This window comes from Vombatus ursinus, unplaced genomic scaffold (assembly GCF_900497805.2).
Source record: "Vombatus ursinus unplaced genomic scaffold, bare-nosed wombat genome assembly UNPS02005659.1, whole genome shotgun sequence".
Classification (NCBI taxonomy): Eukaryota; Metazoa; Chordata; class Mammalia; order Diprotodontia; family Vombatidae; genus Vombatus; species Vombatus ursinus.
Window position 1 is genome coordinate 3,510,561 of NW_020945437.1, and position 26,628 is coordinate 3,537,188.

A 26,628-nucleotide genomic window follows, 5' to 3' on the forward strand; every position below is an offset into this window, starting at 1 on the left:
CTATAATCATATCTATTTACCCCCTCTAAATATTGTTAGTCCAGAGGAAATAATTTCTAGGTTTAAGCTTACCTTCTGACCACTATTCCTTAGTGCTCCAAATTATGCATTCAAGCCTTAATTCCACCCCCCCCCACACACACACACACATTACCTCAGTGTCTATTGCCATCCAGTATCAAACAAAAAGCTTTGTTTGCCATTCAAAGTCTTTCATAACCTAGTCCCCTCCTGTTTTTTCTGATCTTTTGATGCCATATTCTCCAACACACACTCTTTGATCCAGTGACACTGGCCTTCAGGAGATCCAAAAATAAGACACTGTATCTCTCTGCTCCAGGCATTCTTTCTGGCTGTGTCCCATGCCTTGAATGCTCTTCCTCCTCCACTGTACCTACTGACCTCCCTAGCTTCCTTTTAAGTCCCAACTAAAATGCCTTCTTTTTACTGGAAGTCTCTTAATTCTAGTGCCTTCCCTCTATTAATTATTTCCTATTTATCCTGTATATGTATATTGCTTGTTTTGTGTGTGTATATGTATATATATATATAATATATATATGTATATACATATATTTACATGTTGTCTCCCCAATTAGATTTTAAGCTCGAGTTCAAGAACTGTTTTTTGTTAATTTGTTTGTTTTTTGGTATCCCCAGCTTAGCACAGTGCCTGGCACATAGTAGGCACTTAATAAATTTTGATTGATTGATTGAAAAACTTTAGAGTCCCTATATATGTAATACCTTCTTAAAATAATTAGCTCATTTTAAGCCTCCAGGGCAATATGATGGCCCCTAAGGTCCACTTGGTTCCTTTCTGTTTGACTTTAGGGAATTTACTTTAAATTTAAAAGTCTAAGTTGGGACACAATCACACAAGCCCGTTATTAGGAAAATTCTTAACACCTACATAAAGGTTAGGTTCTCAGCCTAACCACACATTTATATCTATCTCAAGTTAATCCTTGCCTGGCTTCTTTATGGTTGAGGCAAAATTCAGTTTACTGGAAACATTTGGGTAGCAAAACAGCAGATTGTATCCACAGTTAGTGTCTATTGATAAACAGGCATTAGAAGGATAAGGTGACCAAAAAGCTGGCTTTTTCTTAAGAATTCCCTCAGCCTAAATCCTCCTCTCTGAGATGCCTATAGATGCCAGCATCTCTCTACATATTTCCCTTCTCTACCACAGCTCAGTCTTTCTTGTGCTTCATGTTTAATCCAACCTCCCAAATCCAAATGCTCAGAATGTCTTCCTCCACCTCTCCACCACCACCCCCCCACTTCTGATATCTCTTCTTTTTTTTTTTTTTCACAAATTGTTTAGCGTATGACCTAGTCTCTCACTTGCTTTTGATTGATTCAAGGAGCTACACAGACCTGTTCATAGTCATCTCTCAGTGTTTAATTCAGTTAAAAAATCTTCTTATCTAGTCAAGACAAAGGAGTAAAATATCATTACATATTTATTTTATGTATGGATGTATAACTATGCAATTTGTGATAACCCAGTGCTACTGTTTATGGTGTGTGTATTTGTTTGTTGGGGGAAGGGGAGGAAGTAAAATGGGAGGAATCAATAAATTAACTAAGTTGATTTTAGCATCCATATAAGTCTATATATATGCATATAAACAAGCATTTATGCAATATAGTAATATATGCATATGTGTACATAAATGTATGTAGAGGTATAACTTCATGTATATACATATAAATAATGTATACACATATAAAATGAAGCAGATTCACCCTTTTCTTTTTGGCTAGGCAATGGGGTTAAGTGACTTGCCCAGGGTCACCTGTGGGAGGTCAAATTTGAACTCAGGTCCTGCTGACTCCATGACTGGTACGCTATCCACTGCACCACCTAGCTGCCCCTAAATCTTCCCTTCTTAAGAGAAAATAGTACTATTGTTCCTTCCAAACATAGTTTAGTCCTCAGCCCAAAATTTTAAGAATATATTAAAATATTGGAGGGGCCCATGTCTGTAGGATTCAATTATACTATAGATACACCTATAGATATACTATAGATACACTATAGATACACTATAGAGCCTAACTAAAGGTTAGAAGTCCTTTGACTCTGAAGTCAAAGTTTTTCCCCCTGTCTCTCTGGGGAGGAATGCACCTCTAATTACAGTGCATATAAGAAATTCCACCTGTTCTTCAGCCAGTAATAACAAACAAACATTTCAGAGAAACCAGTGCAAAATGTGTGAGAAATTGAGATTTCAATTCATTTTTTTAATACTACTCGCAAGAATCAAGTAAGTTCTCAAAGCCATTGAGACTTTATACAGAATCTCCAGAATTTCTGGGACCAAACCAGGCACAGCACTACTAGGGGTTTTTTGTCTGGTTGGTTGGTTTGTTAATTAGCTTTGGTTTGGGAGCTTTTTTATTGGTGGTTTATTTTGCTAATGCACACAGGCAACTTTCTGTAACAATCTTTGCGTTGCTGGAGAGAAGGGGGGCTGCAGCATAATCGGGAATATTTAGTGAATTTCGAGTTGGTGTCCCCACATCCAGTGTTTGTCAGAGACAGGCTTGACATACTTACTTCTGACTCAAAGGCTGGCACTACAGCCAATGCAGCCATGCTTGCCACTCACAGAACTATCATATTGGTGTGAATATAGGTCTCACCTGAATGTATTTCAAACCCTTAAAACTAAACGTCTTTGAAGGGGGAAAAAGTAAAATACACTGGAAAAAGTTAGATGAAATTACTGTATTTAAAACCTTAACCTATTTGGGAGAAGGCTTTTCTCTCTCAAAAGAAATAAGCTTCGGTTACCCAAAATGTAAGGCATCAGAGGAAATTAAAAGGAATCTGTTCAAAAGGGGAAATTTAGAATGACACACAAACGTGGAGAGACGGTTTTTCCAGACTTAAGAGGATAGATTGCTCTCACTTGCCCTCTCCCTCAATTCCATCTTCCATTCATAGTCTCTCCTTCACACAGCTGCAAAGCTCATTACAGTCACTACTCCAAGGGACCGACCCCGCCCCCTTCCGGGTCCACCCTTCCTGGTCCACTTTTCCTCTTTTTATGACAGCGAGCGCCACAGAACCACCTCTGCAGCATAGAGCAACAACTCCGTGCACTGTGTGCAGGAGACAGGGAGCAGATCCCCACCTTCAGGACCAAAAGCAAACTCTTGGGGGCGAAGAAAATTGCATTCTTCCTTCCACTACGTTCATTCGTAGAAGTCCTTTCCCAATTTTGAGACTGTAGAAGAGGAAGGAAGGACAGTTGATGGGCTTTACAGTAAGACTCCTTTCTCTTAGGAACTCCAGACCGAAATGTTGGCAGTCCCTCGAGGATGCAAGGGAATAAGCATCCGACACCCTTAGAGCAGTGGCTCTGGGGGACAATATCTTTTCAGTGTTCTTCTCACGACAGGCGGGAGGCTTGCTCATGCGCATGAGCATAGGCTCGAAGACATGGATTCCACACAATTCGCTGTAGACGGCGCAAGCACTTACAAATGCGTAAATTTCTTACAACACTGCGTACACCCTTTGGGAACCGCTGCCTTGTATCAGCCGCCGTACAGTGGAATTGGGGTGGGAATCTGCATAATGTCTGGTGGGAAAGCGCGTTACGGTATTTTGTGAGACTCAGGGAGAGGAATAACCCGTTTCTAAAATACTAAGAACGCACAATTAATGGCTACATTCTGGCTCTGAACAAGCCAAACTAGGGGAAAAGTGCGGCCTAGGCTTTCACCCAACCAACGCGGTACGTTGTTTATAATCTCTCTGAAAGATCCTTTTTTAACCCTGCTTTAACCCTCATTCTGTGGAGGAAGTTAGGGAAAGACAGCCAAATGTCTGATTCTTCAGGCTGAGAAAGCAAGTCATCTAAGGAGAAAACAAAGCTAATTAGTTCCAGCAAGGAAACAGTAGGGTGGGGCTGACTGCTACCTACAGCATACAGCAGCCCCAGTGGCCTAATGGATAAGGCATTGGCCTCCTAAGCCAGGGATTGTGGGTTCAAGTCCCATCTGGGGTGAGTTGTTTTTGACTAGAACAAAGATCCCCAGATTCAAACTGTGTTCACTTCCTGCAATGAACAATTAGAATTGCCACCGAATATTCTTAAAAAGTAAGGGATTTCGGGATTTCTGGTAAGGCTTAGGCTTTGGACTAGAAAGCCCATTCTGAGATCGTAGTAGTGTATACAAAATGACTACGTAATACGTTAATCTGACAGACGAGAGCGGATCCTGAAATATAGATCCTCGAGTCAGCCTGAAAGCAAAGACGAGCTGGTGATACCCAGAGTTTTGGTATGACCGGCATATCAGCTCATAGGGGCTCATTACATGCCTGCCAAAGCTCCAGGATGAAATTCTTAAAGCAGCCCAACACGAAGAAGCTGCTTTCAGTAAATTTCCAGGAGAGTGGAGGGTAACCTAGAGGCACTGGTGGGTCCCAATAAACGTGAGGCCGCGAAGGTTACCTTTGTGTGGACCAGGCACACTGCCCACAGAGATGTTAAGTCCTGAAGTAACTTGTGGAGAGATGGGCAAATCGGCTAGCGATATTTTACAATGGACGTATTAAAACTAACCACGGGTGATTTTCCATTTCCATTTATTTCCTGAGCCATTTCGTTTTCTCCCATAGGAAGAGTCTCAATCACTGGAGAGAATTATTAGTTTCATTAGTGAATTAGGTCAGCTGCTTGGAGTGAAGTAACAAGATAGTGAGTGTCCCCTCCAGTAGCTCCTTCGAGCAAAGCCACGAGGGTTTGAAGAAGAATTAACCAATGTCGTTTTGTTAAAAGAACACAGCAAGATCCACTCAGGATCTTCAGCCCCAAGCAGGAAGTGTCTAGGGTGGGGGGAGGGAAAGAGATCGATCCAGACCTACCTGGACAATTTACCTGCAGAACAAAGGATATATAGTCATGGCCCTGAGGACAATTAAGAGAAATCAATTAAAAAAGCTCCAGGAGAAAAAAACTTAAAAAACTCTCCTGGGGCTGATCTCAAACAATAAACCAGTCTAAATTGGGGTAAACTAGAAATCACCGCTGTAATCTAGGCTGAAGGACAAGAGTAGGCGTAGGGAACTTCTAGTTTGGATTCAGTTAAAGGGGCCACACTTGAGGACATAGAAAGCCACGTGTGACCTCAAGGCCGCAGGTTCCCCACTCCTGGCACTAGCCTACTGACAGGAAATAGAGCTAGTAGCAGCAGTTCTAAACCCAGTTTAGATGTAATGTATCTCCACCTCCGGGCTTCCTTCAAGTTCCCTCTAAAATCCCACCTTCTATTGATGCCAGTGCTTTCTCTCTGTTGATTATTTGCTATTTATCCAGTATGTAGTTTGTGTTGTACATATGGGTTGGCTTGTTGTCTCTCCCATTTAGAATGTAAGCTCGTCGAGGTCAGAGACTGTCTTTTGCTTTTCTTTGTATCTCTAGCGCTTAGCGCAGTGCCTGGAACACGGTAGGCGCTTAATAACTGTTTATGCACTGACTGGAGAGTCATATAATCTGAATGCCAAAGAATCTCGAATCCTTCCTATTTCTGCTCTTGATCAAGTATATTCTCTGAAATAGATCCAAGTAAATACCCAGCTTTTACTTAAAGAAGGGTAAAGTATGAGAGGCACTAATTATGTTTTTGCCTACATAGTGATATAGAGGTTTTATTCATGTTTTAAACAGCTTTCTATCCATAACAAGTCTAAACTCATGTAAGTAGTAGGTTTTCTAAAGTTCATGTGTTTTAAGTTTTCTTTCAACACTATGTCAAAAACAACTCACCCCAGATGGGACTTGAACCCACAATCCCTGGCTTAGGAGGCCAATGCCTTATCCATTAGGCCACTGGGGCTTTGATTACCTTAGGGCATCTAGTATTCAATTCAGTTCTGTTATCTCCTTTCTAGTTCTGTCTAGTTTTGTTTTCTATGTACTATAGGATTCAAAAATGATAGAAATCTTCATCTAATCCTATTCTTTCCTTTTACAATTTAAGAAACTCCAGCCTAGAAGAAGGAATTTATCCAACATCCCATAAATAGTAATAGATCAGAGCTAGAAAAACCATGTTTTCTGATCCATGTACAGTGTGGTAAACTTATTTAAACGACTGCCCCAGTGGCCTAATGGATAAGGCACTGGCCTCCTAAGCCAGGGATTGTGGGTTCGAGTCCCACCTGGGGTAGTAAGTTTTCAGAGATGAGGAATTAGTGAAGTCACTATCAGATCCATACTGAGTTTACTAATTTGTAAAATTACGTGAAAATTTGGTCAAGTCCACTACTAAATATGACTTCCTGATTCAGTTCCTTGCAAATGGAAGTTAATAGACAAGAGTACTCTTTTTTGAGTTTTAGATTTTTAATTTTTTCTTATTCTGGGCTTAATAAACATCAATATACATGAACATTTCCGTATACAAAGAACAGAAAAAGAGGAGTGAATATGACGCCGCAAATCTGTTACGTCCATTTTGTCTTTGTGTTCTTTTAAGTATGTAATGAATTCAGCGCATTAGCTTCAAAGCTGTGCTGCCTGTCTTTGTCTCCCTCTGAATTTCCTTCTGTTCTCTTCAGGTTTTTTGTTTTGTTTTGTTTTGTTTTGTTTTCCAAATGCTTCAATGAGAGGTCTGAGATGGCGGATCGGGAGCATGGATCTAGCGTGTCCCAGAGGCTTTCCTGGAAGCTTAACTGAGCACTGAGTCTCTCCGCCACTTTGAATGCAGAATGTAGCTCCAGATCACTTAAAAGAAAGCGCTAGAGGTTTAAAATCTAATTAGAACTATCCAGGATGTCCAGAGAAACTCGATACTTTAGAAGGGGGAACAGAAAGTCAAATTAAAGAGATATGTGAAGAAGACTATCGGGTTACATTTATCACATTCACATCAAGAGTATTTTCATTGTTCTCTAGCATCTCTTACTGGTTAACTTTCGCATCTAAGTTGGAAATCTCCATTTCTGGAAGAACTCACTCTACATTAGACAAAAATAAGCAGATCGATCATCACAAGAGCAGCAGCTGCAATGAAGAACCCCTGGAAACTGTCTCTGAGGCTGATGAGCTGTTATTTTGAAACTACAATCTGAACTATAATCCATTGATACAGTTGTTGAAACCCTTTGGTAATTATAATAGCCTTGTCATTAATACTTGGAAAATTTGTATTTCCAAGCACTTTTTTAAAACGCCATTTCCCAAACAAGACAATTATAAGGCAGTACAGGCTTTGTAACATTTGCTAATCAGACAGAGGATATTTCTTAGTTACTGTATATAGGTAAGACACAATATTATTCTTCTAGCTGTCCATTCTCATACATCTAATTCTTTGCAGGTCAGCTATCCCCTTGTACACTAGCAAATTAGACTTCATTCCTTATTCTATAAAATATAAATAAAATGAGGATGAATCTTGTAATGAGCATTTTTTAATGAAAAAAATTAAATTAATCCTTTCCTCTTTTTTACCCCATCACTATCACTAGCTTCCCTCACTTCCACTAATTTATAAAAAAGAAAACAAACAAAAACAGAGTTAAATAAAGCACATCTACACATTGGCTGCCACAAAAATGTCTGTCTCATCCTTCTGAGAGATCTGATTTCTGTCCATCACTTCTCTGCAGGAAAACATGCATCATCATGGGTCCTATCCTATCTAGTCCTGCTTAGATATTGCATTGATCAAAGTCTTTCACAGTTCTTTTTCTTTAAAATGCTGTAGCCATTGTATAAATAGTTCATCTGTTTTTCTCATTTCACTCTGCATCAGTTCATATACTTTCCAAATTTTCTCTGTATCTACCTCTTTTCTCATGGCATAATAATATTCCAATACATTAATATACCATAATTTGTTCAAACATTTCTCAATTGATAGGAATCACCTTAGTTTCCAATTCTTTGCCGCACAAAAAAAGTGTTGCTACAAATATTTTTGTAGGTATGGATCCTATTTCTTTGACCTTTTGGGTATATATATATATAGTTCAGTGACTTTGAGGACATAGTTCCAAATTGTTTTCTAGACCAGCTGAATCAATTCACAATTCAATCAACAATATATTAGTGGGACTGCTCTTCCAACAATTACCATTTTTTTTCCTTTTATATCATCTGAGCCAATCTGATGGCTGTGAGAGTGTTAATTGTTTTAATTTGCATTCCTCTTACTATTACTGATTTGGGGTATTTTTAATGCGGTTGTTGATAGCCTGGCGCTCTTTTAAGAAATGGTGACCTCCAATTTGCTAGATCTGCATCTATAGATATGCATTTATATGCACACACATATAAATACATATATGCTATATGTGTGTCATGTCTGTACATGTGTGCCATATATACATTATATATTTTGTATGTACATAAAGTAGTTGTTTGCATTCTACCTTCTCTAGGGCAGGGACTGTTTTTGACTTTCTTCAAATCCCCAGGGTTTAGCACACCAGGACATAAGTTTTAATATCAATGCTGCTGCTGCTGCTGGTGTATATATGATGCACAATTTTTCAGCTAAATACCATCCAAGAAAGAGAATATCAGTCCAAACATGTGACAGCTCTTACCTTGTAATATTAACCTGAATAGTAAGTATCATTCTAACACCTATGGATTGGTCTATTTGTTATTTTACTGTGAGATCATTTTAATAACAACAATTATTTTCCATTATTAGATGAGCTTAATGTTTTACTGTGAGCTTATGTTTTTCTGGGTCCCCCAAAAATGCTTTTGGGATTTGAACCAGGGTCAACTTGTTATTTTCTCTATCAGAAATCTAAATAAGATTTAGGGCAGGAAGATGGGGCAATGAATAGAACACTGAGCCTCCAGGCAGGAATACCTAAACTCAACTTCAGACACTTACTAGCTGTGTGACCCTGGGCAAATCACTTAACCCTGTTTGCATCTTCTGTAAAATGAGCTGGAGAAGGAAATGGGAAACCACCCAGTGTCTTTGCCAAGAGAATCCCAAATAGGCTCATGAAGAGTCAGACACAACTAAACAACAACAAAATAAGATTTAACTAAACAAGACAGAGGTGAAATTAAGAAGATATCATCTATGTCAAACAACTATATCTTCCTTGTTTCTCTCACCTAAATGCTCTCCATTAGGCTTCTGTCCTCAGGTTCATGGATTTCCATTCAGAAATATGTCTACTAGAACATACTGTGTTATTCCTCCCACCCTTCCTACTGCTTCTTCTATTAAATCTGCTTCTTACAAATGTAAAGGAGACTGGTACTTTTTGCTGTGACAACAAGAATGCAAAGCAAAGGTCCCAGTGCAACCCATCTCCTTTCAGTAATGCTAAAATAAATGTCTCCTTGAGACTTTCAAGAGTTTCAAGGAAAACTCCAAAGCTCATGAGCTAGTTTCCAGGTGACACAATGGGAATTTAAAAGGATCAATGAAAAGTAATATACCAGTTTATCTCTACCCTCAAGAAGACTCAGTAGAGAATTATAGAGCATAGTTGGTAGGGAAGGGGGTGGGATGGGGGGAGGGATAGTTCACACACTGAGTCATGAAAGATATGAATGAAACTTATTCTTTCCTTACTCTACTGGAAGTAAGGACTGGAGAGCTTTGGTTGGTGGTGGTGTGGGAGGGGACAAGGAGGATGGGTCTTGACCAAAGAGTTCTTTTATGTGCTAGCTTGGTACTATTAACTTGACTAACAAGGAAGTTTAAAATGTATTGATACTCCCGTAAGCCTTGTTAACCTGACTCAACTTCCCCCCAAAAGGGCAATAACACCTGAAGAAGATGGACAGTAGCTGATGATAGCATCTGCAGATAGCAGCAGAAGCTTGGTGAAAAGTATCGAAGATCTGCTTTGGAGGCAGAGGGGAACAACAGCTATAGAAACTGAGTTGTAGACAGAATTGAACAGAAGCTATGGAAGTTAAGAGGGGTGCAGCATTAAGATAACCTCTGGAACCCAACCACGGAAGCTGCAAGAGGTGGGGACAAGAAACTCAGAGGCACAGATGATTGCTGGGAGATGGATCTGGGAGAGACACTGCAGCTTTGATCTAACCTTTTCTCACTTAACAGCATGAGTTCTCTGGGAGAAGATTCCCTTCCCTATTGTCATGGGAATCTTGGAGGAAAATGATTGGGTAGCTAAGAACGATTATACTACTTGATTTTTCTTTGTTACTTTATTGTTCTTTATTTGTTAAATGTTTTGCTATTTTTATTTGTAGTTCCTGACTGATGTTAATATACTCTTCAAATTCTGGTTCTAAGTCTCATTTACTAAGGCCTTTTGGAAGTTTTTAGCTGGTATTCACCACCTCATGTTAAAAAATTTAATTCGTTTGATCTATTATGCATATCCTGTACATTGGTATACAGATATTGGAGACCATAAAAATTATTTCCACCCTCTTCTCTGTTTATTTTATAAATACTAGGTATCATTATTATTTCTATGCTATAACATGTGTTTCTCCATAATATGTGGTTTTGCATGATTAAAGGACCATTAGTGTAGAACATCGCATATATTTTGAGGTGATTATTTTTGATGTATTGATGGTTTTACTTATTGTTTCTCTTCTTCCTTTTTTCCTTAAAAAATTCTTTGGAGAAATTTATTCAGTATAAAAGCAAAATATATTATATTATATTATATTTTTAAAAGATACATTCTTGTCCCTTGTCAAGAGCCTATCACTAGTATTTTAAACTGAGTCAGAAAATCAATTCCTCAAAACAATTTATAGTCATATGAAAAAATGCTCTAAATCATTATCGATTAGAGAAATGCAAATTAAAACAACTTTAAGAAATCATTTTATACCAGATTGGCTAAAATGACTTAAGGGGAAAGTGATAAATGTTGGAGGGAATGTGGGAAAATTGGGACACTAATTCATTGTTGGTAGAACTGTGAACTGATCCAACCATTTTGAAGAGCAATCTGGAATTATGCCCAAAGAGTTATTAAACTGCCTATACCCTTTGATTCAGCAGTACCACTATTAGGTCTATTTGTAAAGATGATTAGTGGAAAAAGAAAAAAACCTATATGTTCTAAAATGTTTATAGCAGCTCTCTTTATGACGGCAAAGACCTGGAAATTGCAGGGATGCCCATCAACTGGGGAATGGCTGAACAAGTTGTAGTATATGATTGTGATGGATTACTATTGTGCTATAAGAAATGATGAGCTCACTGATCTTAGAAAGTCATGGAAAGACTTGCATGAAATAATGAAGAGTGAAATTAGCAGAACCAAGAAAACGTATACAGTAATAGCAATATTATCTTAATGACTTTGAGTGCATGAGTCATTTTGACTACTATAAATATACAAACTAACTATAAAAGGACATATAAAGAAAGATGCTATCTTCACTCAGAGAAAGAACTGATAAATAGATGTATAGAATAATTTTACATATATACATATATACATACATACACATATATACACATACATATAAATATATATAGTGTGTGTCTAACTGTAGCTATCTCCAGGGCAGGACAAGGGGGAGGGAAAAAAAGAAAAAAATTATATGATAACTTTATTATATATTTAAAAAGAATAGCAAGTTATACATAATAGATTTGTAGTTTCATTTGCAATCATCTTTTTTATTGTATTTTGTTATGGAAATACTTGTTTTACTCTATAAATTAAAAAGGAACAAGGAAAAAAAAGAAAATCACTTCCTGTCCTTTACCACCATTTATATAGACATCTATTTCCTTCCAAAATCAAAACCTTAAATAGAGATAGCTAGATAGATGGATAGATGGATAGAGATAGATAGATAGATAGACAGACAGATAATATGGAGATACCCAGAGGCTACTTGCTAAGGATATCAAGATGACTACATAGAAGAAGATGGTAGGATCAACTCTTTATCTGGACCTCTCATCAAGACCTGCTGCTTTTCATAATTATATATAGAAAATCTTAAATAAATAAATAAATACTATGCTTTTACTGTCAATGTGCAGCATTTTGAACAAACTTTTATTCAACCTAAATACAATGTTAATGCTTGAGTCACAATTTTGAGGGCAACTTAAATATTAAAAAAAAGTAAATGATAAAAATTTTGCTGCAGGAACACACCATTGTTTGGAACCAGTAGGCACAGTATTTGCATTTGATATATCTCCTGCCTCTGCAGCTATCATTTATAAATTACTGGGACAGTCAGCATTCTACTGGATTTCTCCAATTTGTTTGACATAATTTAATGCCTTAAAGGAAAACTTCATTTCCTCATTTTGGGATTACAAATTAAATCTTGGACAATAATTAATTGCTAAAAGGTAATCCAGAGCATTGACAAAACTGAGAAGTGAGTCTCGAGCCAAGTTTACTTGAACATGGTTGGGGCTAAAAACCCAAATATTAGGTGACTCCTTTTCTGCAGAGGCTTGCCTTAACACCGTTCAAGTAAAAGAGCTATTGTTCTCAGGGCTCTGCTACATGAGTAGTGAATTAGCCACACCAAATTTTCTGCTTAATCTGATCCAACTATGCATGTCAGTACATAGGCAAAGATACCTCATTAATATAACTCTCTGCAGTTAATAAATGCATTTTCATTCACGTTGTCTCCCCTAAATGCCATCATCTGTAATGCAGGAAATTATATAAAAGTCTTCAGTGAGAACTGTGGCTATTGAGCAAGGCTGAATACCCGAGTAGAACCACTGTGTGTGTTTTGAAGTTAGAGAGATGGGGGGGGGGGGGGGATTCGAAATATTCTGACTAAAATCATGACGGAAAGGAGAAAGATAGCTTTAAAAATGTGAGTAGAATACTAGGTTACAGATATGAAAAATAGGAATAGGAAGGCACTCCATGAACTAGTGGCAACAGATTTCTAAACAGAAATAGAATCACAAGCATAGAAAAAAGACTTGCCTGGAGAGTTTCAAGATGATTGGAGAGAACAGAGGAGGAAGGCAGCAAGCGAGGTTAAGTTTACTATACATGTATTAAGTGAAATTGAAGCCATGAGTCCTGTAATTCTGCTAGGGACACTCATTTTTCATAAAACAAGTTATTAGAAAGCATGCCCTTAGGCTGGTTCAAAAATACAATGAGAGGTCTGAGCACAAAGATTACCACTTTCCACCCTTACGTTTTTTCTCACTTGACAAAACTAGAGTGATCAATTGATGTTTAATAAATTTTATCCATAGATATTTGTAAAGTAGTAGTAGTGGTGGTGGTGGTGGTGGTAGTGGTTGTAGTACGAGGAGGAGGAGGAGGAGAAGGAGGAGGAGTAGTGGTGGTAGTAGTAGTAAAAATAATAATAGCTAGCATTTATATAGCTTATCTCATTTAATCTTCACAACAACCTGTAATCTATATAACTAAATTGCTTTGTAATAAGCAACCTCTTTGACCCATGTAAAGAAGCATTACCTGAATGGTAGAATGGTATAAATATTAGTCAGATTAAAGAAACACTTATGTCCATCAAGTACTGGTGGAGTATGTCTCAACGTTGAACAAATAAGCTGAAGTTTTCCTGTCTCTGCCTTATGCTGGTTTATTGACATTAGCTCAACAATACATATAAGGAAATTGTCCTTTAAACAAGCAATGGTCCCTTCCAGCTCAAAATTTAAGGCCCTAAGTGACTTGCCCCAAGGTCATACACATAAGTAGAACTGATGGAGGGATTATCTCCCAAGTGTGACTTGGGGCAATCATCATCTTACTGAAAACAAACAAACAAACAAACTTTGCAACTCAGGGCTAAAGCACCTTCCTCTTAGGTAAAGAACGATTACTTGACCATGCCCAGGGGTTGAGTTGTTGAGAGGGCTTGGTAAAGGAGAGATTTTAGTACTAGCTTCCACAGAGGGCATGCAGCTCCAGGCTCTCTTCTGGAAGAGGTCCCTGGAAGGAGAGACTCCAGAAAGAAGCTAACACGTAGAAGAGCATGTCCCCGTTCCCATGTTCTCTATCCCTCCTTAGTGATTTGAGGGAATTTTTCCTTGGGTGAGACTGAGGATTTTCTTTTTCTAAATTGAACTGACATATCTCTCTCCTAGGAGAGTGCGCAGCAAGGTAGAGAAGTGTAAACAGACTCATCTTCCTGAATTCAAATCCGGCCTCAGACCACTTACTAGCTGTGTGACCCTGCGCAAGTCACTTCACCCTGTTTGCCTCAGTTTCCTCATCAATAAAATGTGCTGGAGAAGGAAATGCCAAACCACTCCAGTATCTTTGCCAAGAAAACCCCAAAATGGGAGTCACAGAGAATCAGACAGGACTGAAACAACAAAGTAGGAGAGCTGGTTCACACCAGGTATTATCTAGTAAATTCTCATTTATGTAACTTCTCTGAATTCCATTAGCTTAGATAAATGCTGTTCACTCAGTGTGCAAATGACCCTTGGTGGGAAAGGAGTCAGCTCTTCAGACATAGCTTGGAATTCTCCTTCCCGACCTCCAAAAGGAGAGGGAGAGAGAGTGGGAAGGTGGAGCGAAAAAAAGGAGGAGGAAAAGAAAGGGGAGGAGGAGGAGGGAGGAGGGGAAGGGAGGACGGAGAGAGAGAAGGAAGGGAGGAGGGAGGGAGAAAAAAGGAGGAGGAAGAGAAAGAAAGGGGGAGGGGGAGGGAGGGAGAAGAGAGGGAGGGAAGGGCGAAGGAGGACAGCAGGGCCCGGAGGCAGCCGGGAAGGGCAAGAAAAGAAGACGGGAAGTGGGGGCGGGGCGGGCGGCTGAGCTGCGGCCCCTCCCCTTCCTCCGTCTCTCTCCCCGCCCCTCCCCGCCTGCCTCCACCGCCGCCTACACTGACCTAGGTAAGTTTGGCTCTACCCGCGGGGCCGTCATCCTCTCCCGCGGGGCCGTCATCCTCTCCCGCCGGGCCGGGCCGGGGCGCGCCGTGGGCTCTAGGCCCCGGGCTCTGGGCCCGACCTTCCCAGGCCCCGCCGGCTCGCGCGGAGCTCACCCCGGAAATCCTCCCCGGTGTAGGGAGGCCCGGGGCCCTGCCCGGCGGCCGCCTGGGGTGAATCTTGGTCCGTAGGGAGGGAGGAGATAATGGCCACTCCCGCCCCTGCCCCTTCGTACGGACTCAACCTCCTATCTTGGGGACCCCCTTCCCCCCCGGCACCTTAGAGGGCCCTTTTCACCTTTTGGTTTTAATGCATAAAATAAAGTGCTGAGGTTACAAGTGGAGACTATTCTATCGAAATATCGAAATACAATCACTTAAGTATTTTAAAAACAAGTTCAAGGCCCTCAGGTTGAGACCCGCAGCTGTGGGGGGCAAAGAAGCTTTGAGCCTCGGCGTCCAGCCCTGGCACTTAGTGTGGGGGGGGGCAGAGGGGGCGGGAACACGTGTCGCATGTCTCAAAGCTGCGTTTACCTGATCTGCAAAGTGCACGGAGTCACCGCGGCTAGGAAGCCACACGGAAACTGGCCTTAGTGCCTGCGGATAAACCCCGAGCTGATGCCCGCGTTAGGAGGCCGAGATCCGCGCAAGGGGCAGCAGCGCGTTGGCTCCGTAACGACCTTCGGGAGCCGTACCCTGCCCTCTTTAGCGTAATGTCCGAGGGTAGGAGCTGCCTTGGTTTTGTTCGAAGTGCCATCATCATTTAAGAAACGAAATGAAAACGTTGGAGATTTCCGCCGGAGGGTTGTGGTCAGTCCACAAGCGTTGATTGAGTGCCCACTCTGTGCCAGGTGCACTGTATTCATCCCAGGGAATTAAAAGAAAAAGTTGGCTGGGTTTTTTTTTAAAAGTACCTGCCCTCAGTGAGCCCACAGCCTGTTGAGGGAGACAACATGAAAACAACGATGTACAAACAAGATTTATGCCACATAAAAGGGAGATAATAACGAAGGGAATGCACTAAGCTTGGAGGGGAGTTAGGAAAGGCTTCTTGCAGAAGAGGGGGTGGTTTAGCTGGGATCCGAAGGAAGCCACGAAGCAGAGGTGAGAAGGGAATTATAGGCATGGGGAAAACAAGTGAAAAGAATCAAGAAATGGGGTGTCTTGTTCCAGGAACATCTGGGAAGCCAATGTCACAGCATTAGAGAGAATGTGGAAGGGAGTTAGGTGCAAGAAAAATGAAAAGGTAGAAGATGACCAGTGAAGGTCTTTAAAAGCCAAACAGGATTTTATATTTGATGCTGGAGGTAATAGGGAGTCACTGGAGTTTATTGAATGGGAAACAGGTGGAGTGACATGGTCAAATCTGTGCTTTTGGAATATTGCTTTGATAGCCTTGAAGAGGATGGATTAGAATGAGGAAAGATTTGTGGGGAGGAGACCAACCTATTTATTGCAGCTTTTAACTTAAAAGTGAGATACGTAAATGGAGAAGCAATGGAAAGAGCCTTGTATTTAGAATCAGAGGAACTCCCTTTAAATCTTGGCACTTTTTGAGCCCCAATTTTCTACCTTTGTCAAATGAGGATGTTGGAAATGATCCCTAAGGTCCTTCCAACTTGAAATCAATGATCTTATGAAACTTGAATAATTCAGACAGCATATTGTCTAGAACTGGGAAGCAAATAGTCCTGTTACACTCAACCTGGTTAGACTATTTGTAGAATTGTGTTCATTTTAGGGCATCACAGTTTTGGAAGGGTATTAGCATACAGTACTTTCCTCTGTTCACTCTACCAGGAAACTAAAGACTACAGTGATCAAGTGACTGGCCCAAAGTCACAAAGCTAGCTAGTGGCAAGGCTGAGACTAGAAGCCAAGTCTATTTTATGAGATCATAGCTCTACAGCTGTAAGGAACCACACAGGTTATCTTGTCCAGAGATGTCAGTGCAACTGCAGGGATCCTTACGTGTGTTTTAGTGGCCTCTGTTTCTATTTGAGTTTGACACCGCTGATCTAGGTTAATCTCCTTCACTTTCCAGAGAAGAAAGCAGCATAGGATTTCAGAACCAATGTTTTTTCTGCTGTACCAATGCGGTATTCTCTTTATCAAAGCCATTCTGGAGGAAGATGACTCCAGCAGGTTGTGAACCATTCATGGGAAGTTCAAGAAATAAGTCTGAGACAGATTAAGAAGCTGTGTCAAATGTGAGCTGGTAAAAGACTTGAATTAGTGTGGTAGGGGCAGTAATGGCAGATATGAGAGACATTTTTGAAGGAAGAATTAGCAAAATTTGGTGATTGATTTGTTATGACAGGAGAGGGTTTTGAGCCTGGGTGCTTGGGAGTGTTTGGGAGAATGATTTGGGGGATATTGGTCTGAGCTATAGAAGGGTGTGATGTCCAGTTAGAAATACCTGTCAGACATTTGGAAATCTAAGAGTAGTGCTTAGGACAGATGGGATGAAAATAAAGTTGAGGGGTCATCTACATAACTGAAGCCACAGGAATGGCTGAGATCATGAGGAAAGGGAAGAAATATGAGGAAGAAAACTTTGTGGAACACCTTTATTTAGAGAGTCGAAGGAGGATGAAGAATCAGCAAAAGAGTTAGGGGTGAAGTGATCAGAGATATAGGAGGAACAGTATACCTGTGTCCCAGAAACCAAGGAAGGCATGCTGAATAGTACCAAATACTGCCTAGAGGGCAGGAAAGATGAGGACTGAGAAGATGCCATTGCATAATACAGCCTTAAGGTGGTTAAGGCATAGCTTGAAGGGTGAGTGATTGGTGAGGAAATAGGACTTTTGGGAACAGCTTTGGAGGTAAAAGGAGGAAAGAGGACCTTAAAGGGCAAGGGAGAGTTGTTGTTGTTCAGGATAAATCTATACATGATTATAGAGAACCACCCCATCATTTTATAGTTAGATTGGAGCCAGGTTTTGGGGGAAAGATTGAAAGCTTTTGAGCAAGGTTGTAATGTAAGTCTTCTTTGAGAGAAATTAGGCTGCTTTGTGCAGGGTGGATTGGAAAAGGGTAGAAGTTAGGTTAGGTTAGGAGTTGTTAGTTAGGAGGGTGTTGCAGTAGCTAGGCGTGAGATGGAGGCCTAGAAATGGCACTGAGACTTGAAAGAAAGAATTGATAGGACTTAATGATTTCTTAGCTATGGAGGTCGAGGAAGGAAAGAGTCAAAGATGACTTAAATTTCCAGCCTAGGTGCTATGAAAATACTAATACCTTTGACAGAAATAGGGAAGCCTGGAGGGAGAGGTGATTTGAAAGAAGATCAGGAGTTTGATTTCATATATGTTGGGTTTTTTTTAAAGTGGTATTTTGGTGGAAATATCTGGTGGGCAGCTGGAGATATGACATTAAAAGTTTGGGGAAGAGGTCAGGAGGGATGAGAAGGGATGTATTGTTCTGAAGACAGAGCTAGAGTAGAATCATAATGGAAAGTTTTGAGGGGGAGGTAGCTCATGAACTAAATTTTAAAGAGTAGTAAACAGATTGGTGAAGAACATTCTGAAGAGAATGCTTTTTGCAAAGGCAAAAAAAAAAAGGAAAAATGAGTAAGTAACATGGGAGTACTACTTGATGGGAAAAAAGAGATGGTACAGAAGAATAAAGGTGGTGATGTTGACCTTGAACTTTGGGGGGGGGGAGAGAAAGAGAGAGAGAGAGAGAGAGAGACTGTGTGTGTGTGTGTGTGTGTATGCATGAATGTGAATGATTAAAGCAAGAGGGCAGCAAAGTGGTGGTCTTTTAGAGCCATGCTAACTAGGTAATAGCTGGGCAGCTAGATGGTCCAGAGAATAGAGTGCTAGGCCTAAAGTCAAGAAGATGTGTTCAAATGTAGCTTCAGACACATAATAGCTGTGTGACCCTGGACACTTTATCAGTTTCTGTTTCCTCAACTGTAAAATGGGGATGATATTAGCACCTACCTGGAAGAGTTGTTGTGAGGATCAGATGAGATGATATTTGTAAAATGCTTAGCACAGTGCCTGGCACAGAGGTATTATATAGATACTAGCTTAGTAAATGCTTGATTCCTTCCTCCCAGGATAATTGCTGTACTGAAGCAGAAAGGAAAAATCACCACCTGCCCCACATCCAATTTTTGATATTGTAAAAGTTATCAGATGAAGACTACCCCAAATTTTGATGTTTTTATCCCAGTAGGAAAATCCAACATACTCTAAAAAATAAACTTGTACAGTTTTGATTTGTGAAACTGCAGCTTGCATATTTACTCTTAACTTAGGGTTTTGGGGTTTTTTTGCTTTTGTTTTGTCTTTGTATTTAACCAGTTAGATGGAGTGATTTTTAATTATGCTGAAATGTTGAGTGATCTTCAAACAAACCCCATAGTCCATCAGATCTTTGGTCTGTGAACCAAACGTAGTCACATATGAACGTGTGTACAGCTAGGGTTGATACTTCATTGGGAAGAAAGTTTTCATGGTTTTTTTTTTTTTTTGTGAAGAGCATTGCTTGCCCATCTTTCCTTTTGGATCAGGATTGCAAAAATTAAAAAAAAAACAGTGCAGTCAAAATGACATGTGTTACTGCCCTTATATCTTCTCCTGTCAAGGTGAAATGGAGAATATTGTTTGATATAAAATATACTGGCCGAAACTTACGTAGAAGGTTTGTGAATTTTAATAGACTTTGCCCTTATCTTCTGGTCAGAATGAAAGCAAGGCAGATAGAAAAATTGCATGTAGCTTCCAATTGTCTAGTGTTAGCTTACAAAGCTGCAATAACTAAATGAATAACAGCAAGGAAAAGTATGCGAGGAATAAGCCATTTAGAGTCATTAATATAATTCTTAAAAGAATTGCATAAATTTAGCCAACAGAATTTATACTTTTCTGTAAGAGATACACACAGAAACACTGTATGTTCTGTAAACTATATCTAGTTTTAATTTAGTGTCTACAATACTTCAGATTATTTTTCTTGAAAGACCTGCAAGACTTAACCTAAGCATTCAGACTTAATTCCTCTTTTTGTTTCTTACTTTCCATATTTAAAACTTGTATCATCTAAAAGACTTGTTTTCCAAGTTATCATCTACACAATCAAGGATGTTTTACCTGGTGTCAAGCCCTATTGGCACAACACCTGACCCCAAACTGAGTACAGGTCAGAAGTTGAGATGAGAGACAAACTATGGATTAGGACTTGTGTAATGCTGCTAATACATCTGCCTTCAGGTTGATCAGCATGTAAAGCCATTAAGTACATGATTCAGTTCAATACTTGTAGAATGAAAGCCTGCTCTGAAATAAGAACGACAGTAATAATTCAACATTTATATTACACCTTAAGTTTTGTGAAACACTTTCCTTAGAACAACCCTGTGAAGGAAGTAATGCAAATCTTACTCCCATTTACAGATGAGGAAAATGGGGCTCAGAAAGGTTAAGTGATTTGCCAATAATTATATAGCTAGTAAGTATTTGAAATAACATTTGAATCCAGGTGCATTAACTCCAAGTCCATCACTCATTCTACTTTGCCCATCTGTCCTATAGTCAGATATGTCTGTTTAACATGTACAATATGTGTATTACAAAGGTGTATCTTTTTTTATTATCATGAATATTTTCCATTATGGAAATTCTTTTGTGTTTCAGTGGCAGGATCATACACCTTCTGTCGGTCACCTTGTGTCATTGAGTGGGAAAACAGTAGCAACTGAATAGGTAAGTTCAAGTATGTTTTTTTTTTTAAAGGCAATTGGAGTTAAGTGACTTGCCCAGGGTCACACAGCTAGTAAGTATCAAGTGTTTGGTCTGAGGCTGGAATTGAACTCAGGTCCTCATGACTTCAGGGCCAGTGCTCTGTCCACTGTGCCACCTAGCTGCCCCTAAGTTCAAGTATTCCAATGAACATTTCACACTGCAATTCAGTTTACAAATCTAATAACTGACACTGAAAATGACTATATATTCACATATAATATTGTTGCTGAAAAATATATATATACATATATATATATATACATATTTTTTTTTTTGCTTAGGCAGTTGGGGTTAAGTGATTTGCCCAGGGTCACACAGCTAGTAAGTGTCAAGTGTTTGGTCTGAGGACAGATTTGAACTCAGGTACTCCTGACTTCAGGGCCGGTGCTCTATCCACTGCGCCACCTAGCGCCCCTGAAAAAATATTTCTTTCACAGTACAGCTTTAGGTATTTCTTGTGTTAGGACCCGTTCTCTTAATTTTAAGGCTAGTTTCAAAAAATATTTAGAAAAAGAATTTCAACTTCTAGCACATTACCTTGCATAGAATAGACATGAGGTACATGTTTCTCGAATTGAAAGTAAGGTAGTTTTTAAAATAACCTGAAAAGGCATTGTGCTCTTAAGCCTTGATATTTGCTTTTTTTCCCATAGCTAAGTATAAAGCATTTATTTTGATTTCAGATTGACACTAAGAAGAACTGTATGAGCAAAGAAAAAGGCCACTCTGGTGCAAATTTATTTAAGTAATTGAAAAGCAAATCAGTGTACCGTGTGTGGGGAAAAAATGGCAAGCTGATTATAAAGTTTTCCTACATTTGATCACTTCAGAAACTCCAAAACTATGACTGGAATGGCAGTAGACATTGAAAAGCAAGGTTTTCCAGTGAAATAATGAACTATTTTTATTTCCTATTTCTTTGCGAAATAATCTTATTTATCATTGAGTTGTACCTCCTTTTGGAAGTGTGAGGTCATTTTTTATGAGTTTGTTAAAAAGATAGACCCATCAGTCAATCAATGAGCATTTATTAAGTGCTGTACCACGTGCCAGATACTGTGCTAAGTCCTGGGGATACAAAATGACATGGTCTCCGCCTTTAAGGATCTAACCTTCTCTGAGACCACTTATGTAGGTTAATTTTTCTTTGTTAAATGGAAAGGTTCCATTTAGGATTGGGAATATATTTGGAAACTATTGGTGTACAAGATAAGGTCAAAATGGGTACATGATTTAGACATAAAGGGTGATATATACAAAATAGGGGAGCATGGAATATCTTATCTGTCAGATCAATGAATAAGAAAAGAATTTATGGTTGAACAAGAAATAGAGAGGATCATAGAGGATCATAGTAAAGTTTGGATTACATTAAAGTTAAAAAGTTTTACACAGACAAAACCAGTGCAGCCAAGATTAGAAGGAAAGCAGGAAATGGGAAAAAAATTTACAGCAAGTTTCTCTGTTAAAGACCTCATTTCTCAGATATATAGGGAACTGAGTGAAATTTATAAAAATAAAAGCTATTCCCCAGTTGATAAATGATCAAAGGATAGAAACAGGCAGTTTTCAGAAGAAGAAATCAAAGCTATCTATAATTATATAAAAAATACTCTAAAACACTATTGATTAGAGAAATACAGATTAAAACAACTCTGAGGTACCTCCTCATAACCTATGAGATAGGTTAATATGACAGAAAAGGAAAATGACAAATGTTGCAGGGAATATGGGATACTAATGCACTGTTGGTGGAGTTGTGAACTGATTCAACCATTCTAGAGAGGAATTTGGAATTATGCCCAAAGGGCTCTAAAACTGTGCGTATCCTTTAACCCAGCAATACCACTATTGGGTTTGTATCCTAAAGAGGTCAAAGAAAAAGGAAGCACTTATATGGACTTATCAACTGTATGGATTATCAACTGTAAATGACTTAGCTATTTTGATCAATACAATGATCCAAGACACTTCCAAAGGACTCATGATGGAAAATGCTATCCACATCCAGAGGAAGAACTAATAGAGTCTGAATACAGATTGAAGCATAATTGTTTTGTTTTGTTTTGTTTTTTGCAAAATGTCTGATATGGAAATTTGTCTTGCATAATTTTACTTGTATAATTGATGTCACATTTCTTGCCTTTCCAGTGGGTAGGGGAGGATGAGATGGAAGAATAGAATTTGGAACTCAAAATTAAAAAAAAATAAGAGGTTAAAAATAAATAATAAATGTAAAAAAGAAATTTGATGTAAAAAACAAAAGGTTGATCATTAAAATTTTTAAAAATAAAGAAGTGACTTTATATACAATATAAAAGGTTATCATTTTTAGGCAGAGAAACAGGAGAATATGATTTGAGTATAATTTCTTTGTGCATAGAGATATTTCATATTTAAACTTTAATGGAAATGCCATCACTATCTAAAAATCCTTCCAATCTTAGATTGAATATCTTTTCCTAAAGAGAGTTTGAGTGATGACCTAGTTTTCCTTAATATAAAATGAAATATTGAAAATTGTGTCAATTAATTACTTGAATAAAGGCAATAACTTTGGGACATAGACATGTTCAAAGACATTTTAAAGTGTGAGTTTCAAGATTGGTCATTTATCTATATTTTTTGAAAATGAGATTGCTTTTCCCCAACTCATAACTAATCATACTGACAACATTGTACATTTTTGAAGTGAGATAACTTGAGAAATAGTGGTTCACTTATTTTCTGTAGCTTTTGCTGCTTTAATATTGTTTGAAGTACTCTTTCAATTCAACTCAATTAGCCTTATAAATTACCTATGTTTGGGACATTGCTTGGTGCTGGGGATGTAAAGACACAACAAAAACTAGTCCATAGCTTCAAGGTGCTTACATGTTTTAATGCAAACACAGTTCATGAGCACTAGACTATTAGAAAAAGGTGTTTTTGAAATTCAGTGTCTATAAGCAGATGCTAAAAAAATTAATTGAATAATAAAGATTGAAAAGAAAATTATTTTCAGAAATATACTAGTTGAAAGGCTTCAGGCAGGACAGTAAGACATAGATTCAAGAAGTGTTAGGATTGCAAGTGACATTTAATATTGAATGTATCTCTTTCATTGTAAAGAGGAAAAAATTGAGACTCAGGGAGATGAAGAGCCATGTCTAATGTCACACAGGTAATGTGTTGTAGAACTCGAGTTTGATCCTAGGTCTCTTCATACCTACCCAGAATTCGTTCCACCTCACCCATCTGCCTCTGGTATTGCATGATATGTTGGAGCATAGGTGCACTGTTACCTCCCCATTTTCATTCATCCACTAAATCTCAATTTTTCTATCTGTGATGTCTGACAAAGGCATTAACTACAGTATTCCAAAGTAGTCATTTTATTCTTTTCCTAATGAGGACTGATCTTTCTTCACCAGATGTGGTGGCAATGAGTACTCTCTATTAAGATATTTTTTCTGATCATAGTTTTTAATAAGAATTATTTTTTGCCTCTTATATGGATGTAACATGTAAAAAATGAATGCCCTTATGTTGAATTATTGTTGGGTATGCACCAAAAAAAAAAACCCCAAACAAACAAAAAACCCACCCTGTCAACCTCTATGAATGCTAACTCATGTCCCAGTTCCTCACTTTCCAGTTAGAAAGTACCTTATATGAATGATCTCATTTGTTCCTCACACTTTCTCTATGAGGGAAGCTATGAAAGTACTGTCATCACTGTTTTATAAAAAGTGTAAGGCTCAGAGATGTTGAGAAATTTACTTCTAGTACACATCTAGAAAATTACAGAGCCAGGACTCTCAAAACTAGGTTTGGGTTTTTTTTTAAATCTTCCCACCATTCTAAGGACATTTGCAAGTTAGCTTCCATTTATTTCCGTAGAAAGAAAATGAAAGGCAACTTGGAGTGGTTGATTTTTAAAAATTTATTTATCACTATCTTCAAGTAGAAAATTGCTTCATAAACTTATGCAACACTTTTTCTTCACAAAATCCAATTAATAAGGGTATTATAATTTCGATTTGGTTATCACATCACCATCCATTTTCAGTTATTCAATAGCCAGTTAATCAATGTCTTTGATATCTCAGCTTTATTTGATTGGCACTTTGACTATTGGCAATTGCCTTAAAACAATGGCAACAAAGACTAAAATAATAGATTAGCATGTTTTAGCAATGACATCCCCAAGTGCTTTAATTTGAAGTGGCAAAAAAAAAAGCATTACTTTTTTCAGTGCCATTTCTTTGTGCTAATCTTTGTGTCTAAGTCAGTGATTTTGAAAATAGTTATGTTTCAAGCATTTATTTAAGCATATGACTGAGAAAATATGTTTGTATCTTCAAAAGCTTATTATCTAGAAACTAACAAAGTTTATGTTAACTTCTTTTTATTCATAGCAAAGAAACTATGGCCTTGAAACAGATTTCCAGCAACAAGTGCTTTGAGGGATTTCAGAAAGTTTATGAGCATGACAGGTAACTTATTAAATGTTCTCTGTATCAGTGTCAAATACGATTTTAAGTGTGCTTGAGCCTATTTTTTATTTGACTTAGATTTTGGGGGGAGAGGTATGATACAGCAAGAATACCAGTAATTAAATACAAAGTAACATGAGGAAGGAGAAAGTAATAACTGGGTGAGGAGAGTGAAGGGAAGGCTATGGAAGGCTTCCCAGAAGAAATAGTACCTGAAGAAAGCATAAAGGGAAAATAAGAGTCTGAGTCGTGGAGGTGAGCAGGGAGAGTGTTTTCTAGACTTGGAGGATGGCTTGGTCACATGCCTACTGGAAAGGGGGAGGAGATTGGACCAGATGATCTCTTAAGGTCCCTTTCATTCTAAATCTAGGGCATGTGAATGAGTTTTAGAAACAGGATGGTCCAGTTTGGAATATAGTATGAGTGAAGGAGAGTAAAGAAAAATAAGGCAGATAAGGTAGGCTGGAGTGAGAGATGCTGAAGTGCTTTTATCTTAGAAGTAATGAGGAAGGTTTTTGTACATGGGGCTGACATCTCACATCCATGTAGTACTTTAAGTTTTGCAAAAGGTTTTCCTCACAACAAATCTGCAAGTTATATGTTATAGTAATAGTAATTAATATCCATTTTATAAATGAGGAAATTCAAGCTCCGAGAGGCTGTGACTTCCTCATGGTCATGCGCTTTTAAAGATTATTTTGGCAGATTTATGGAGGATCCAGAGAAACAGAGACTGCAGTTAGAAAGGTAATAATCCAAGAAAGAGATGATTAGAGCCTGACCAAACAAAATGGTGGCTCTGTAAATGAGAAGGGGACAATATGAGGGCTAGAGGTAGAAGTAATAGGACTTGTGAAGTGATTGGATATGGGGAGAAATAAGGGGGAGGAAGAAGTCTAGAATGACATTGTTAGGAGTCTGGATAAATGGGAGAATGTTGGTGCTCAAAAAACAGTTTTTGAGGAGAGACTATTCTAAGGAAAATAAGTTCCAGTTTGGATATGTTGAATTTGAGATGCCAGTAGGGCAGGCATCCAGATTTCTAGCATTCATTTGGAAGTTCAGGAAAGAGGTTAGGGTGGATATGTGGATTTGAAATCATCCATCTAGAGATGATAATTGAACCATAAAAGACAATGAAATTTCTGAGGGGGAGAGCATATAAAGAGAAGATAGAAGGGCCTAGGGCAGAACCTAGAGAGATATCTGTGCTCACTAGGTGGGAGATGGGTGATAGCCCAAAAAAAGAGACTGAAAAGGAGCAATTAGAAAGGTAGGGGAACCAAGTAGGAACAGTATAGAGGGAGTCAAGGGAGGAAAGAGTATACAAGAAGATTGAATGGTCATCACATCAGAAGTTCCTAAGAAGTCAATTAAGATTAGGACTGAAAAGTTTTTTTATATTGATCAGTTTAGAGATCACTAGTAACCTTTGAAAGCGATTTCTTTATATTAATGGAGTCAGATGGTAGATTGTAAGGAGTTTATAAGTGAGTGGATACTGAGAAAGTGGAGGAAGCAAGTGAGTGTCGATATCTCTTTTGAGAA

At 38.6% G+C, this 26,628-nt stretch overlaps 1 protein-coding gene and 3 non-coding genes across 4 annotated transcripts in view; 3 read left to right on the forward strand and 1 right to left on the reverse strand.

The window, feature by feature from the left end:
* The first annotated feature begins 3,955 nt into the window (after positions 1 to 3,955).
* Positions 3,956 to 4,028, forward strand: TRNAR-CCU. Its single transcript has one exon. It is a non-coding gene; the product is annotated as a tRNA-Arg (tRNA).
* A 1,761-nt stretch (positions 4,029 to 5,789) lies between these two features.
* TRNAR-CCU lies at positions 5,790 to 5,862 on the reverse strand. The gene has a single exon. It is a non-coding gene; the product is annotated as a tRNA-Arg (tRNA).
* A 260-nt stretch (positions 5,863 to 6,122) lies between these two features.
* Positions 6,123 to 6,195, forward strand: TRNAR-CCU. Its single transcript has one exon. It is a non-coding gene; the product is annotated as a tRNA-Arg (tRNA).
* An 8,543-nt stretch (positions 6,196 to 14,738) lies between these two features.
* The window catches only part of ESD (esterase D), a 34,810-nt gene continuing 22,920 nt past the window's right edge, over positions 14,739 to 26,628 (forward strand). Inside the window, exons 1-3 of the mRNA XM_027848349.1 lie at positions 14,739 to 14,817; positions 20,495 to 20,563; positions 25,003 to 25,080. Coding sequence (XP_027704150.1) covers positions 25,013 to 25,080 — 68 coding nt within the window. The 5' untranslated portion in view covers positions 14,739 to 14,817; positions 20,495 to 20,563; positions 25,003 to 25,012. The remainder of the gene's footprint in view (positions 14,818 to 20,494; positions 20,564 to 25,002; positions 25,081 to 26,628) is intronic.